Source organism: Battus philenor, unplaced genomic scaffold (genome assembly GCF_028537555.1).
Source record: "Battus philenor isolate CCGP_79_NKW_IND1 unplaced genomic scaffold, ilBatPhil1.0.hap1 SCAF_21, whole genome shotgun sequence".
NCBI classification, from domain to species: domain Eukaryota; kingdom Metazoa; phylum Arthropoda; class Insecta; order Lepidoptera; family Papilionidae; genus Battus; species Battus philenor.
In genome coordinates this window covers 4385780-4402902 of record NW_027181684.1, presented here as the reverse complement: position 1 = coordinate 4402902, position 17123 = coordinate 4385780, and the positions used below count along the sequence as shown (strand labels likewise).

Sequence of the window (17123 nt, the reverse complement as noted above, 5' to 3'; positions counted from 1 at the left end):
AATATATTGAATTATATAAAATTATTCAAGTCCTGAAAATTTTAATATTATAAAATATAACCTCGTGAAGGGTCTGTACAGTGAGGTCGCAGCGGGCGGCAAGTCACACGTGACCCAATTATAAAGCTGTTACGCCTCTGAAATACTTAAGTGCTAAGCTACGTAATTTGCTATCACAACATAAGACGCCACTAAACTTAAGTGCTGAGTTAAGCTAAGTTATTACATATATCTAACTTTACAGCTAATATACGACATAATGTTATTCTTTTGTAAGATTTGGAGTATAGTTACTCTTTGTTCAAGTTTTTTTGGACATTGCTGATAACACGAATCATTATTTGATTGTATTTGGTACAGAACTCAGCTGTTCTATCTAATGCTTAAAAAAATTAAAACTCTCCTTATCCTCGCCATGCTTATATAACATATTTAACCTATAAGTTTATCTTTACTTGCTTACTACGTCCTTACAGTATCTTATAAATTTAACTGCATATATTCTCTTTATTGATAATTAATTTTTGTATTTTGTCTTATTTGCGTCTATATCTAAATATATTTGTAAATTATTTTTCACTCTACACTGAACACTCGGTTCTTATGTGGATTTTTAATGGCTCCCGTTTTTGGGGGCTTGTTGTTCCCCTATCATATTTGGGCAGGGACTTTATTTAGCAATAATTTTATTTTCGTTCTACTTTCTCATCCTTCACAATTCCTTTTGCTATATTCTATTTTATTCATTACATTATCTTTTGTTCTTTTTCTTTAATTCACAATCTTTACACGAGTGTCTTCTTCCTTCCCCACGTTCTTTGACATAATTTAGTTTACAATTTCAAATTTCTTCTTCCTGTTTTTTTAATTTTAATTTTACATTTTTTTCTCTCATATCCTACCAAATTTTTTTTAATCTGATCTTAATTTTTTGTCTGTTATGTGGATTATTGGCATTTCTATTCTGAAGATTGGAAGTGATAAACAACTGAAGGCGTTAGCATAAATGCTCCCACAGGACAGGGCTCGGACTATTTTACCAACTTGGGCAGCCAAGCTCTCAGGTTACTAAGTAGGATGCTTCGTGAAGTGACTGGACTTACAAGCCCCCGAGAACTTCGGCGTGGACTGTGACTCGAAATGCATGTCTAAGAGAGCCAAACCTAAGCTCGATTGGGGACATATATCATTTTTGACTCCATGCAATATTTTGATGAGGCTACTAGCTCCATTAGAACTTTTGTGTTCGTTGGTTCCAAACAGGACAGCATCTCCTATGATTAGCTTAGTAATTCTACAATCGTTTTAGTACACAAATACTCATACGGTGCCAGTGATTAGGTTCGGCTCTCTCGTGCGTCCCAGGATCATGATAATCTTTTATTCTATATCTTCATTTCAGCAGTGACTAAAATGATGTTGATGATGGTACTCTGGACTTAGACCGTCTTCGTAGATTTGCAATAGAACGGACATAGTTGTATAGTATCTATTTTCATGCATATTTTGGTGTCAAATAAAGATAATTATTAAATTAATTTCAAAGCGTAGATGCGGAGTAATGCAATATGACGTTTACTAGATTCTCTATAACTCGACATTATTATGTTCCAAGTGTACCAATTAATCCTCCTATTCAATTTAGGGGGGAATACCTTTTCCTCTAGTAGAAGGAGGCTGTGTGGTATTCGTACCTTTGATGAGGATCCTGGATGTACTGTGGAAATCGCAGGAGTCAAGTACTGTGCCTAGTCTTGTCCAGAGTAAAGCTGAATCTTTCATCTTTGCTTCGACGCAGCAACATGAGACCACTTCACGTTGCTGCCCTCCCTGAGTTCGCTTTGAGTGGACGAGAACAGCCCTCACCCTCTACGCTCGCGAATCCGACGCCACTTTTAGACGCCTTTTTACGACAGACAGTGGATACCTTAACTCTAATCTAATGAACCTAAGGTTGAGTTGATTATTTTTGCTTTCAGAGTCTAAATTCCACAGACCTTAGCGTTTGCGCTTTATTTTACAATTTCAATTATTATTTCCTTTTTTGTTCTCATTCCTAAGTGTCGCAGTGTTTACTTCATAATTATTACTTAGTTCTTTTCCTAAACTAACACGTATTTTTTTAATATTTTTCACGACATTTCAAAAAAACTAGTACTATAATAACAGGTACAAAGCTGTGTCAATGTCCTGTTTTTTCGGTTTTTTAACCGGTACGGTTTGTTACGGTTTGTGCGATCATTTCCTCACGCTTACTTTAAATTGTCTTCTATGCCTCCTGGTACCTGTATATCACTCCAATGTATTTATAAAGAACTCTACAGACAGAATTTATCGTTTTTTATTTGTATTTTAAGTCGTAAATGTTAAAATATAAATGCAAGGTAATTCGCGGTGCTCGTGGCCACGCTGCAGGCTTTTAACCGACATCGCGCCGTTATTCTTTTGTAAATGTTAGAGAAATTTTAATGCTCTTTTAATGTCTGCAAATGTGAGTGGTTCTCGCCCTAAACGCCGTGATTTTTTGGATATGATTTTATTTAAGTAAAATTTAAAGTTTTCGTTTCTTTATTTGTGCTTGATAATTTAACAAATAATCTTTTTTTATGTCCACCGTGTACGAAATGATTTAACGAATTAATTGAGAAAAAGTTGCTTACTTTTTTTTGTCATCCTCTTATAAAATTCAAGTTTTAGTTAAAGAAGGATTGATCAATAACGTACATTTCTATGTTAATAATTACATAGAAGACAAACAGATTAGAATCACGCTGATTTCCACGTGACAAACAAAAGTTTTACATCGTTACCTAAAGTGTTCTCGGTGGATCCACAGCGATTGACGGGAGACACGAAAGGATCTATGTTGGCGTACAAAAACATGGACGCTAATAATATATAAACTAAAATGTCGGGTTGACGACACCTACTAATGTAGGCAGATAATAATTTAAGAAGCTCAGCGACTGTCACTTGCATATTCCATATTCACTACAACGGGAAGAAAATTGCAGACCGAAACGCAGATGTCCATATTAAAATGTGAAGATCTACGTTTTTCGTTAATTTTACTTTATGTTGGGAATGTGGGGTAAGTATAACTAAAGGGAGTCCAAAACCTCTAATTTACCACAAAATAAATTAAAAAATTTAAAACATTTACTTCATTGTTTCTTATGTACTGTGATGTTTCAGCTATGAGAACGAAAAGAGCGCGCTGGTGGTGTCGGTGGTGTCGTGCCAGGGACTGCCGGGCCGCGAGCCGGCTGGGCCCGATCCCTACGTCAAGTTGCAGCTGCTGCCAGACAAGCAGCACAAGGTTAAAACCAGGTCAGATTCATCTTTAACCTAGAAGAAGAATTTCCATGTATTCATAATATTCATATCAACAGATAGAAGTTCAACAGGCTTCACCTAGTACGCCGCACGCGCATTTATCAGCGCATTTATTTTTCATTCTTCATTGCACGACTACTGCTGCATAGCGGAAGTAGCTATATATTAGTCCCTTTCTTAGTTTATATTTTTTATTGATAGTCCTATCGCAGTCTAACAGAAAAGAATATTAATGAAATATAAAATTTATGACAGAGCATTTAATGCATTGACTTACATTCTTAATATTATATAAATATATACTTATGAAAATACACAGTCTAATTACAGTCCCTCTATCATCACAGGTTTGTGTTGTACTTTGACAATTATTTTCTATTGACGCAACTGTAATACGTATGTTTGCAGGGTTGTGCGTAAGACCCGCTGTCCCGTTTACGATGAGGACTTCACCTTCTACGGAATCGCACCGCATCAGCTCGCCGCCATTACTCTTCACTTCGTGGTCCTCAGCTTTGACAGGTGAAGACGCTTTCTAATCTAATAACGTACATTAAACACTTATATACACAGTAAATATGGAGGCAGTATTTATTTAATTTTATAATCTCAGAAACATTAACATACAGGACCTATAGTGCTCAACAAAATTATATCAGGTACTTATAAAAAGTATAACATCGTGGAGTTGAATCCGATAAATTTAAATAATAATTGGAATCATACATCAGTCTTGTTAAACAGAAATCTGATTATTAAATACGCTCTATGCAAAAGGGCACATATTTATTTTAAAAGAATACTATGTGAATCTCTACACTGTAGTATTATACTCCCACATGTTTTATGCCGTTTTCGTTTTGCGGTTTTTGTGCGATTTTCTGTGAGTTATATGTAAATTTCAATCAAATTTGAATATAATCGATGAAGTAATCTTTAAAAATAGCAAGTATGTTTTTGCATACCTTGACGCTTGGAGATTCGTCTAGTGAAACAACAGTTTTTGCAAAAACTCATCACTAAGTAGTTTACATTATGATAACTGAAAATCGCCAATTCTGAACTAGTACGAGGTATTTTCAAGCTGTTTACTACAACGTTCTATGTTTTTGCAATTCCTGGTTATTATGTAACATTTTAAGTTTATTCTACCTGAGAATTTTTATGCTATCCACCGCATAATATTTACTTTTTACCGTCGAGTTTTTGAACGATTGTTATTATACGCTTCTTATAAGCTAAGATAATCTAAGATTAAGCGCATGATAATAAACATATTTTTTAATTAAATATGTAATATTTTTTCATTACGATTTAGTTACATTAATAATTAGTTTTTCTCTAACAAAAGGATTTATGTTAATTTTCACATGATATTTTTGTCATTGCCAAATGATGTTCACGTTCAGCATTTACTGATTTTATGTTTCAAATAGTTGAAGAGGCTCTAAATTTATAAAGTTCACTCGGGAATCTAGGCTGTCGTCGAACATTTGGCTTAATGATGTACTTCTGCATTTTTTTTTCAAGATACTCGCGCGACGAGATAATAGGGGAGGTGGTGTCCCCGCTCTCTTCCTTGCAACTGCACAGCGGTGAGGCCATGGCTCTCTGCCGAGAGATCCAGCCGCGCAGTCTTAAGGTAATCATCATTTCAGCCAAAGGACCTCCACTGGTGCTGCACATAGGCTCCGTCCATAGATTTATAATGATACTAACGCAAGAAAAAGCATGTTAAATTATTATTTGCATTTGTACCTGCAGATTTCGTTCAGACAGATGTTATTGGCCTGCCCCAGTTCAATAGAAACAATGAATTAATATAACATATCTTACATTATAAAGGATGGTTGGAAATTGGCGTTAAAGATTTTTGCTGACAAATTAATTAAACATTCGCCCCTTTAAAGTTTTTACAACTATTTTCTATTGCCTGTATATTAAAGACAGTTTAAGCATTGAGACTTTTTGGATGGAAAGTCACCGCCGTGGACGATGGACACCGATAGATTTTTGCTGTCGAGTCATCGACGTGGTGTAGTAGCGCATAAACGCGCCCGCCGAATTTTCAATCAAGATGCAATAACTTTTTGGGAAAAATTATACAGGGGCTGATTATAAATTTGGTTAGCAATTTTAACAACAAACCTTAAAACCCCAAAATAACTCTTTTTAACTATTTATCCCCATGCAAAAGATTACTACAATTTATTATTGAGCCTGAAATACTCAGTTTAGTCCAGCATAAAAGTAATCCGTCCCCAAGGACTGTGAGAGGCTGCGAGTATTAGAGCCCAAAAGGTTAAAATAGAGTAAGAAAAGGACCAATATTTAGCCACTTCTGCACATGCAGTGGTAGTCGTGCAATGAAATGCACCGCCCGCCAGCCCGCTGATAAATGCGCATGCGGCAAACAATGCGAATCACACAACCGCCACCACCAAATCACACACGAGAGTGCATCGCATGTGCGGAAGTGGCTAAATATTGGTCCTTTTCTTACTTAGGATGGACTTCCGCGAAGTAACGCCTGATTCCATTAAATACTTAAAATAGAGTGTTTAAAGTTATATGCGGTGTGTTTAGATGCGCAGCGTGGGGCGCGGCGAGGTGCTGGTGTCGCTGTGCTGGCAGCCCGCCGCCGCGCGGCTCACCGTCGTGCTGCTGAAGGCGCGCAACCTGCCCAAGATGGATGTCACCGGTCTCGCTGACCCGTCAGTACATGTTCCTTTTCACCTCACACAATCTTTTTAGTCATTTACCCTTGGCAGTGTCGTCATGATTGGCGGCATTTATATGATCTCCCTCTTCTTCATTATATCAGCCGACACTCACTGCTAGAAATAGGCCATCCCCAAAGATCGCCACAATGCCTAGTCTTACACTGCCCGCACCCGGCATCTTTCCACGAACTTAACTATGTCGTCAGTCCACATAGCGTTGGACTTACCCACGCCTCATTTACCGGTTTCCTCCTTATACAGCGGCATAATATTTTATTTTCTAAGGATATAATTACATTCATTCATCAGATCATTTTAGGCGGAAAATGTCCACAGCTGGAAATAGGCCTCGCAGGTAGATTTACAATAGGACTAGTTTTAAGCTATTCCCTGAGCATCACTACCAATAAAATACGACATGTAATTAAAATTAAAGCCCATAACTCCTGTAAAAGCAGCAGGTAGCTTAATCGTTTACGAGATAAGACACTCTAGTGTTTTTTGGTAATGTCCTCGCATTGTTATTACTCTGCAGCCATCCATATATCCTCAAAATATTGTAGACATTGAGTCACTCTGGCCTTCTAGTCTTGTCTATTTTTAATGTGATTTACTTGTGTCATCGTTACAATAATTACACAGTTAAATACAATATAGTACACATATGTGTAGCGATAAATAGAAGTATAAGAGCTTTACTAGCCAAAAAAACCGACAGAGATTTAGCATTTCTAAGCATATATGTCGTCAGTTGCATCGCTAGTCTGGGTAATTTATCGTAAACATACAGTAAGCGTATGTTGTTGTGGACAGGTACGTGAAGATGTACCTGCTGTACAACGGGCAGCGCATCGCTAAGAAGAAGACTCACGTGAAGAAGCGCACGCTGAACCCCGTGTTCAACGAGTCGTTCGTGTTCGAGGTGCCGGCCGCGCCCAGCGCCGCGCTCGACCACGTCTCGCTCGAGCTGCTCGTGCTCGACTGGGACCGCGTCACCAAGAACGAGGTATATTCACCTAACTCTTTTTTTTACACGATTATGAAATGGGTCATTAATAACAATTGATACATTATTTTACATGATTATTTTGTATGATTTCAACGTAGTCTTAGGCTTTGTGCAGGTGAACATTAAGAATTATATAGGCAGCTTGAAAAACCCAAAAAAAAGCCGCTAATAGCAAAAAAAAACTAATAGCGGATGTTAAAATATACTCCAAACTCGACAGTTCTGCTAGACATATCTGACGTATCTACAGCAATTTTGGTCAAGTTAGTTATAAACGTACACCCTTGTTATCAAGTAGCAATGAGTTAAAACAAGTTTTAACAGAGTTGCAAAATTGATACAATTACAAATAAATAAAATTACATATAAACGTCAAAATTGAATTGTTTTTGCTCTATGAATACTTATTTAAAACGGATTTCGTTATACTCTTATTTGCACGGTTAATTGACAAAGTATTTAGATTTTTCATCACATTTATTTCAAAGGTTTTTTTTTTGATACGCTAAGGAATATATCTACCGAATAAAAAGAGTTGGATGTACGTCCTATCCACGGGATGACCGTACTGTCACCTTGACCCTGTCATTCTCAGTCTCACCATTTCAGCCAGGGAAGCCTTTATGGTGTCGGACATATCGTTCAGTTTAAAGTAAAAGCCTTCATAGACTTTCACTATTCGGATATAAAATAAAAAGTTTAGAAAACATAAAAGTCCTAATGCAATGTGAAACATGTTTTTATTAATAATAGAGCTTGGGAATAAATTGGTTTAACTACCGTACCATAAGTATTGTAAAATTGACCACCAAAAAATAAAACCCTTCTGAGTTTGTTGTGAGCTCTTCATAGATCAGGGTACGTTTAGAATCTCCTTAAGGTCAGAATACATAGGACAATGGAGACAATGGTTTGTTGTTCGCAGGTCATCGGTCGATTGGAATTGGGAGCGAATGGCACCGGCAGCGCTCGTCACCACTGGCGCGAAGTACAGGCCGCTCCGCGTCGCCAGATCGCCGACTGGCACAAGCTCAAGGAGTGAACCGTTCGGTCACCACACGCCCCTCAACCCTGCAGACACACCCCTTCACCCAAGACCCCTTTGCCAATCTCACCACCACCATCCCCTAGCATTGAAACTATATAATTATTCTAAAACCTTTAACCGTCGTAAAAACCGCTACCGTAAACCCTTGCTTCAACATTGACGAAAATCTACCTTCGTGTCCCCGTAGTTTTTAATATATCAGAGGTTCCCAGACTATGTTTCTCGTAGATCACTTTTAAAAGCTGGTTCCGGTGGACGCCCTTTTATATTTCTACCATATTCCTAAAACTCGATAAAAATGTTAAAATTAGATCTTATTTTAAATTACCATTGCGGCTGACTTCTAGCTACGAATTGACAGTCTTTGAAAAAATGTAAGAAATTATTCCTTTATTAATTGATTGTACTGAGAGTCGATGTCAACAAAGTAAAGTTTGCCAATCAAAAAAGTGATTGCATCCAACTTTACTTTTATGACGCCTGCTCATAGCCCAAGGAACCGATAAATTCTCATGTATTTAATTTAGAAAACTCTCTTGTTTAACAGTCGCTGAGCCAACATTTTAGTTCTTTACTATCGAAAGCAGGCAATATAGAAAGACTTTTCGTGGCTTACGAGTTGTATTTTTTTGTCACGCCAACGTAGACCCGTCTCCAGTGGTCCCCTGGGGTTCACCTGGACTTCTTTAAAGTATAAGGATCTACGCATCTAAAGAATCAGTCCGAATTACTAAAACAGAAGAAGCACTTATTTTTTATATTATCACAATAAACTCTCCTTCTAATTACTTTACCAAAGGAATACACGACCTCGTCTCACCTGTATTACGAAAAAAATTACCCCATAAATTTTTCTATCAAAACACAAGCAAATATTTATGAATTATACAGAAAATCATACACAACCCACATCAGCTATGACAAAAAACATCGATATAATTATGATATTTACGACGCCCATATAATTGGTGTAATGAGATTAATTAAAATAAGTAATTGTAGCTTCAAAATAAATATAAAAATTATGAAAATAATCGAATTAAAACAAAATAAAACGATTGCATTTTTTAAATTATATTCATTTATGATTTTTCATTATTCTCTGTTCAGTTAAATTAACAAGTATATTGTTAATATTTAACATATGTAACATTAACTTAAGTTACTATATGGGGAAATTGCGTGTCAAAGTTGTCCACGAAGCAAAATATTTCCGTTATTCAATGTAAATCTGATTTAATTCGTTGAGGGAGTGATATACAGATAAGCCAAAGTCCAGTGACAGGGAAAGGATCGTTTAATTTAGCGTTACGCGGTAATAAGAAAGTATATTAATATTATTTCAAATTAGGTAGATAATTTTCATTTTAAACTTAAGTAATTCATGTTTTTATCAACATGTTTAAGTGAATTCGATTATAATCATTACTGCACTGTAATATTTTTATTTGATTTTCGTAAAAATTGGTGAAACAACTTCATCAAAGAACGCACATTTGCCGAAATTATCCATAAGTTGATAAATTATATAAATGTATATAAAAATATTTTAATATCGTAGCTGTTCCGCTGGTTATTTATTTATTATTAAAATCACACGCGTTAAATTCCCCGATTTACTTTTATTATATTTCCATGAATACTAAATAATTTGGATTAAATTATTTTGTTAATTGTATATGATGTAAGTTTATGTTAAACTCCAGTAATAACTAAGATAGAACCTTGTATGTGAAGGCTCATTTTCATTGGTCATCAGAGCTAGCGTCCCGTGCGAAGGAAATTTTCTTCCACAAATGTCATAGAAATGTCATGCGACAATTTTTTGATATAGTCCCTTGAGCCTATGCGATTTATTTTTTTATTTTTCGCGCATAATAAAACAGAACTAGTACCTTTGCCACTATTGCTTTACACTAGCCGATGATTGTTTTTAGTAGTTGTTCTAAATGCGAGGATTCCCCCTATGTCGACTAAGTTGACCAATGACAATAAGCCTTTACAAATATTTTCACGAACTGTGACGTGTTTTCAATATTTTTCTCGATAAATCGATATGTAGTAAATAAATCGTAGTGTAATAATTTTTGCAGATGTTTATTATATAAGTAATATTAAAACATATATTCTATAATTGTGAAATTAGTAACGTATCCAGTGATTTGAGTAAATATTTACGAAAACTACAAGGCAATATATAAAATGACATTTAATGGAAGAGCTAACATTTGCTTAATTCTCGAAATATTTACACAAATCAAATATTTCACGTAAAATTAATTTAATACGAAGCATGCTCGTGTTTTAACACGCAAGTATCATAGATCAGACTCGATATAAAATCGAGTTGTATCTGTATAACAAGTTATCGAGGAATTAGACAGGTAAATACTCACATTATTTTATTCATCGGTTAAAACATCCATACCTATAGTTAATAGGGTAGTAAAAAGTCTATTTTATACTTATTGTAGTGATATATGTGGATTAGGTTTAATAACAAAAAAAAATATTTTACGAATAAGCTCATTTGACAAGGCTTTGAGCTGGTCACATATAACGCATGTACCACGATAGATGGCGCTGTTCGTTTCTTTAGTACAAGACTGCTTTGTGATCGACCGTTGTATTATTGCTTTTCTATATGTTTTACACGTATGGGAATTCCATTTTCAAAAGACAAACTAATATTTTCTTTTAGTTATATATTGTTGTCAGATATTTTGCATACAATACGTCAATCGCTTTATACTAGAGACAATAAGATGTATGTTTCAACTTATTGTGCCATCGTTAACATTGTAGACATTTTTACGCTTTGAATTGGAATTGTAAATATCAATATTTACAATTTCAGTTCGACCATTTGAATTAAGATTATAAAATGTCATTAATCTATATATATATAAATTTGGAATTGTCGCAATATATGTACTTCGACATTCCTGATATATTATGTAAATAAAAAGAACGAGCACTTAATAAAAGCTCTACCATATAGACGTGTAACATTTCGATCTCTAACCGTAGGTAAGTACGTGTTACCTTTAAAAAAAATGAACATTTTTCGCGTTTACAATTAGACCAGTATGCGCACGTGTTGAGCACCCATCGTGACATGATGCACAATCTTTTGTTATTAGCCATTCGAACTACTTAAATTACCAGTAACGACGCTATTTGTAACTTTGTACTCACTGTTTTTTTATTTTTGGTTTTAAATACACAAAATTTCTCGTGTAGTGCGATCATAACCTAAATACATAGACGTCCCATAAATCAACGTCAAGTCAAAAGCGGTTGATAAATATTTTTTAAACATATTACGTATTAAATTATTGCTATTTAAAATGTAAAATAATTTTATGAATAAATTTTTTATGATTAGATTTTGCGAATAAATTCTTTAACAAAATCCATATTACATTAGTCTTATTTAAAACACATAATGGCACTTTTTTTTTAAACACCGTATTCCCGAGCGTGTCTTTATCAACCGGATTGATTAATGTTAATTTTTTATGGTTAGCTATCACTCGATATAAGCATGACGTTGATTTATGGTAATCTGTATGCACCTAGTTATCGTGATACAAAAGATATTTATGAAGAAATTTTAATTATGTTTATATACATTTATTCGTTTTATTTTTTATTATATACGTATAATAAGGTTTGAAGCGAAATAATTTTGTTTACGGACATTTACGTTTGAATTCTAAAGAATGGTAAAGGTAATGTGATATTCTTCATGAAATATCTTTGTAGAACGTTCTGGAGAATTCGATTGTATATTTTCAATTTCACATTCCCCACATCAGGACTGTATACTCGTACTAAGAACTTTTAGTGAATAAATTATTGACTGGTGCTTTCACAACAAGCTATTCGTTTTATTTCATAACCTTTTCCATCAGTCAAGACGAAACGTTTAAGAGGGGTGGAACTTAAAGAAATATAACGCAAATTAGGGGGACCGAAAATGCCGCTTTTTTAACTTAAATTCACACGACTACATTTTCAACTAGTTTTTATATCTAATCAACAATATATTCACCTCCATTATCCACAACCTTTTGCTATTTGTATACAATTTTTCAATGCCGGAGAGGTGAGAATCAATTGGTTTTGTTGTAAAATATGTCGACAGAAATGACTTTACTCTCCGGACCCTCTAATATAAAGTTAATAATAATTACGATAACTAGATATATCACGGCAGCAAATGTACAAAGTGAATGTACAAAGGCTTCGGAGTTTTCTCATCTCGTTATTGCGGAACCATGTTATAGGATGCCGTGTTGTAGGAGGGTGCCCACAATTTACGAATCGTAATGTATGAATGCTACCTGTGTATACATCATTATATTTTAAGGCGTTGACTTGGTAATAAGAGATCCGCCATTTACAAAAGAAAAGTCTAGTCTTTTTAGAACTTGACGGCCCAAGCCGAAGTTCCCAAGGTAATACTCCAGCTTAATCATAGTAATGAGTTATTGTAGTAGCATAAGATCATATCATTATTTGTATTTGATAAGATCCTTTGTCACCTTAATTTTGTCATACTACAAAAGTTATTTTTTGTCATGAATAATTGTCGTTTTCCATTGGCACTCATACCTTTGAAGTGGTGGCACTTGACATTGATCAATTTACATAAGCAGGCACGAGAGATTCGAGGTATTTATCGGGTCTATGTTTTAGTTATTTCAACGGATTAGGAGGTCACAAAACTCACTTAAGCATAAGCCTTATGATGTTTGTTTAAGGGTCATCAAGCGGACCTCTTAACAATGACTAAGGCTGGAGAGGTCGATACGAGTCAACTAAATTCTTAGGCGGACTTCGAGCGTAAAGACCTCTGAGACCTTAATCTAGGCTTTCATTCGATGTCAGGTTATCATTCCGTAGAGGTTACCATTATTGTGGACTTTAATATGTGCTGTAATAGTGCATAAGGTTTCCGGATTAACAGTCATGTCTCATTAGCCTTGTAACTTTATAAGCTGAGGTGCCTTTAAATCTGAACAAAATAAAGCACCCTGACAGCTTTTTGGAAAGTGCCCAGCGGTAGGGGTCTGACTTGTGATCGTAGGTCGCGGGTTTGATTCCATGGATACAATCTTATACAACTTTTTGCTATATAAGATTAATGAATAGTTATATAAGATTGCTACTGCTCACAAGTTTACTGAGGATGGGCAGCAGCGTACCATAATACCATACTGCAGTCGATAACTGGTCTGCTAAACGAAACGATTATTGTAAATTCCTCACGATATCTTTGGGGCAGGCATATACTCGTACCTACATACCTTACAGTGGGCGTCAACTGACTGAAAAGAGAGATAAACGGCTTTTTGTGAAAAAAGACCAGGTCTTTTTTAAGGTGCTACGGAAACCGCTGTACCGCGCCTTAGGTATACGCGTCTGTTCCATCAGTTTAGCATAGATATGACAATACTTTTGGGTAGACCTTTGACAAAGAAATAAATTTTATGAAGTGATCTGATTACAACTGGTATTATTTAAATAATATTGTTATAGGAGCGCACCAAGGAAAGTCGTGTTATAGTGCGCGCACAATTGCTAGTCACCTCTTAAGGTATGTATAAGAGAGGATTAAATTAATTAAATTAATTTAATTAAAGATTAAAAAAAATTAAAGCTATCTGTTCGTAAAAATCTCGTGTGCGTGTTGTTGATCACGGTTTCCCCCGTCTCCCCTCTCATACCTCCGGCGTGGTTGTTGTTTCTTATCTTTAGATAAATGCTTTAATAAAACTTAATATTTGTAACGCAATCTGCTATCTTTGGTCCTGTCAAGGACATTTTTATTGTAAGAACCGTGTTTTCTGTTTGTAATTTATGATGAAAAGGAAATGTTTTTTTTTAAATTATAATACCTTAAATGACCTACAGTGTCACTACAAGCGTTGCACCATAGTTAAGGAAAGCACGGCGAAGCGGGGGCGAAGAAAAAAGAGCATGAGCGTCATATCGATAACCCCCCTCCCTCATATCTTAGGCGAGGTGCAGCGGCTTCGGTAGCATTATATGGTATTTAAATGTGATATTAAATCTTTATAATAAACACTTACCTTATTTTTTTTTTCACAATATTACTACGTATTACGTTATGTCATATATTAAGTAGTTCTTTTTCTATTCTAGGAAAATAAAACAACATTTATCTTATCAATTGTATATTTGATATCAAATCTTAACACATATAACACAGCTTTACAATTATGACAATGTACAATAAAAAGCCGTGTTCTATCATCACCAAAAGCGAATAAATCTCATAATGTTTCATCGGTTCGACTGTCTTCATGGTATTGAAAATTATGGAGAGGGCTTATATGCTTGTACATGGCAAGCAACAAGAAGTCTCTAGTTTACAAGCCTTATTAGAGAGCAGATAATTTAAAAATCATAATTTATTTCATGTCGCGATTTCGGAACTTCTATACTACAAAAGGCGAAGACACGCATTGTTGAATATAAAATGAAAGATACATAATTTTAAGACATTTTTACGTTGACATTGAATTAATTATAGCAAATGATATTTTATATGCTCAATTAACTTTTAATTGTTAATTTATACGATATATATTTATATAAACATTTGCATTATGTATGCCTGTGGTCGTAAAACGTGCGGCTCTTTGACTAATTTGTTTGACTATTGTATGACGTGTTTAATACTAGAGTGGAACATTAATCATTGACATAATGTATCGTGGACGCTAGATGTCGCTTTCAAAAGCTTCTTTTTTAAATCTATGAGTCCGGCATTTGACATTCCACGTCTGAAAATGATGACCATGGATGTCCATGGTAACTGATGACACACTTCCGCTTCTTAAGGCAACTGTCTTGTAACATAAAGCAGTGAATTTACCAAGAACAGTATTAATAAAGCCCGCCCATATATGTTCACGTTTAGTATTTAAAAAATCGTACATTCATGGAATTGTATATATATAAATATATATATATATATATATATATATATATATTGTTGAAATGACTATTATCTGTTTTTAATTACGGGCAGCGCAACACCGGTTATAGAATCAATCTTTGGGGGGAGACCCATGCCTTGCAACAGACGTCCATCAGGTGAAGAGAGAGGGTGAGAGAATTTTTGTATTATTTATTTTTGTATATTTAGCTTTTATGTGAGACAGATTTATTTTGATAAACATGTCAATATTTTTATAAGAAAAGCCTAAAGTAATAATTGTAAAAAATAGTCAAAGAGCCGCATATACTTCGCAAATTATAGTTTGCCAACCGTGACTCAATCCGATACTGTTATTGAATATAAGTGCGTAGAAGATTACCGTAGTGGAATGGTGTTATAATTATTTATATTTAGTGCTTCGCGGTGCGACAGTGTAAATTATATCTCCGAGCGAAACGAGATTCTATCGTGTCATGGTATGTTAATATCTAAAAACATTCAATCGATACAGTAATAAATTAATAGTACAAGAAATACATCGAGTATTTGTAAACTAAATTCTTAACAGGGTAACTAAAATTAACAAGTAATAAATTTAATATGAATTAATAAATTTTAAATTGATAAACAGAACTATTGAGTCTTTTAATACAATATTATTAGTAATATCCTTTAATCGGGATAGGTTGAGTTATTTACGAAAAATTACGTGAAATTTTTATAGACGTTAATTACCGTATTTCCTCTAATCCTTAATTATCCACCAGCGACAGTATAAACCAAGGTCCAATCGTGGGAGTCCTATAGCCTAGTCCACAAAGCGTAAGCCGAAGCGATTTAATATCTCAGCGGCTTCCGTCTTGGACTATTTTTAAGATGAAATTATGTTTTTGAAATCATGTTCATACAACATAAAGGCTTTTTTTCCAATTTTGAAATAAGAATCGATAAGTTTTGGGTTACATTTCATACTAGAAAAGGTTTACAGGAAATACGTTTTTAATTAAATTTAAAAACAGGAAATAATTTTTAAATTTTTCATTTCCAGAAAAACGTTTGTTTCTTATCTCAAAGGTAAGGTAAGGTATAAGGTTAAAATCCCACCTCAATTAATCCGATCACTGGTACAATGTCTTTAATATAAATATTATTACAGTAGTTGAAATGTATTGCATACGTTTGTATGTATACTATTAAAATCTTTTTAATTGTAAAAAGTCAAGTTAGTTTACACAGACTTTGATGACATAAAACCGGTAGTAGATTTATTCTTTGATTTAATCTAGCCACAAATAACATTTATAATTTACAATGTACGGAAAATTTATTTTAACAAAACTATTTCCAACCAAGTATGAATTTTTTTTTTCATTATCTCAGTTCTTCTATACAGAAATCTCATTACAGAATTTTTATACTCCAATAACTGTCTTAATTATTTTAAAGATTAAAACAAAAAAATTCTCGTTTTGTTCTAGAACCTATAAAATAACTTTAATTCAGAGAAAATAACTTATATAAGGCTTTCGGCTTTATTGAAAACATATTTTAACACTCCAAGGGATTTCGAATTTTTTTTGTGATAATATATGTATAATAAATATGGGAGAATTATTAATTTGTTCGCTACTGTGTAAGTTTCCAAATCTCATATTTATTTAAAGCTTATTGTTATCTCACTAATTGCTGTGTTAGTGTAACGGCAAGATGACTCTAGTGGCGAGAAAAAATTGTCACAAAATAACTTTAACACAATATATTATTTAGTTTATTGCTAATAAAAGGGGAAGAGATATGAAGAATTTTTCAGATATGTTCGAACTATACCTAGGATTAAAATTTTGGTCCGAATATACAAGAAAAGTTTTTATAAATAGCCAATATGATAATAATACATTTACATAAGATCTAGTGATCCCATAACTGTTTAAAAGATTCAATATATTAAGAGATTGTAAGTGTAAACACTATAGAGGATATACAATATAGTAAACATCAGGACAGTACATATGTTTGAACGGTTATAAACCT

At 34.2% G+C, this 17123-nt stretch overlaps 1 protein-coding gene across 1 annotated transcript in view; it reads left to right on the top strand.

The window, feature by feature from the left end:
* The window catches only part of Syt4 (Synaptotagmin 4), a 38752-nt gene extending 30642 nt beyond the window's left edge, over positions 1-8110 (top strand). Inside the window, exons 5-10 of the mRNA XM_068766724.1 lie at positions 3196-3330; positions 3745-3858; positions 4867-4978; positions 5923-6050; positions 6873-7065; positions 7994-8110. Of these exons, the coding sequence (XP_068622825.1) occupies positions 3196-3330; positions 3745-3858; positions 4867-4978; positions 5923-6050; positions 6873-7065; positions 7994-8110 (799 nt within the window). The remainder of the gene's footprint in view (positions 1-3195; positions 3331-3744; positions 3859-4866; positions 4979-5922; positions 6051-6872; positions 7066-7993) is intronic.
* Positions 8111-17123: the final 9013 nt, after the last annotated feature.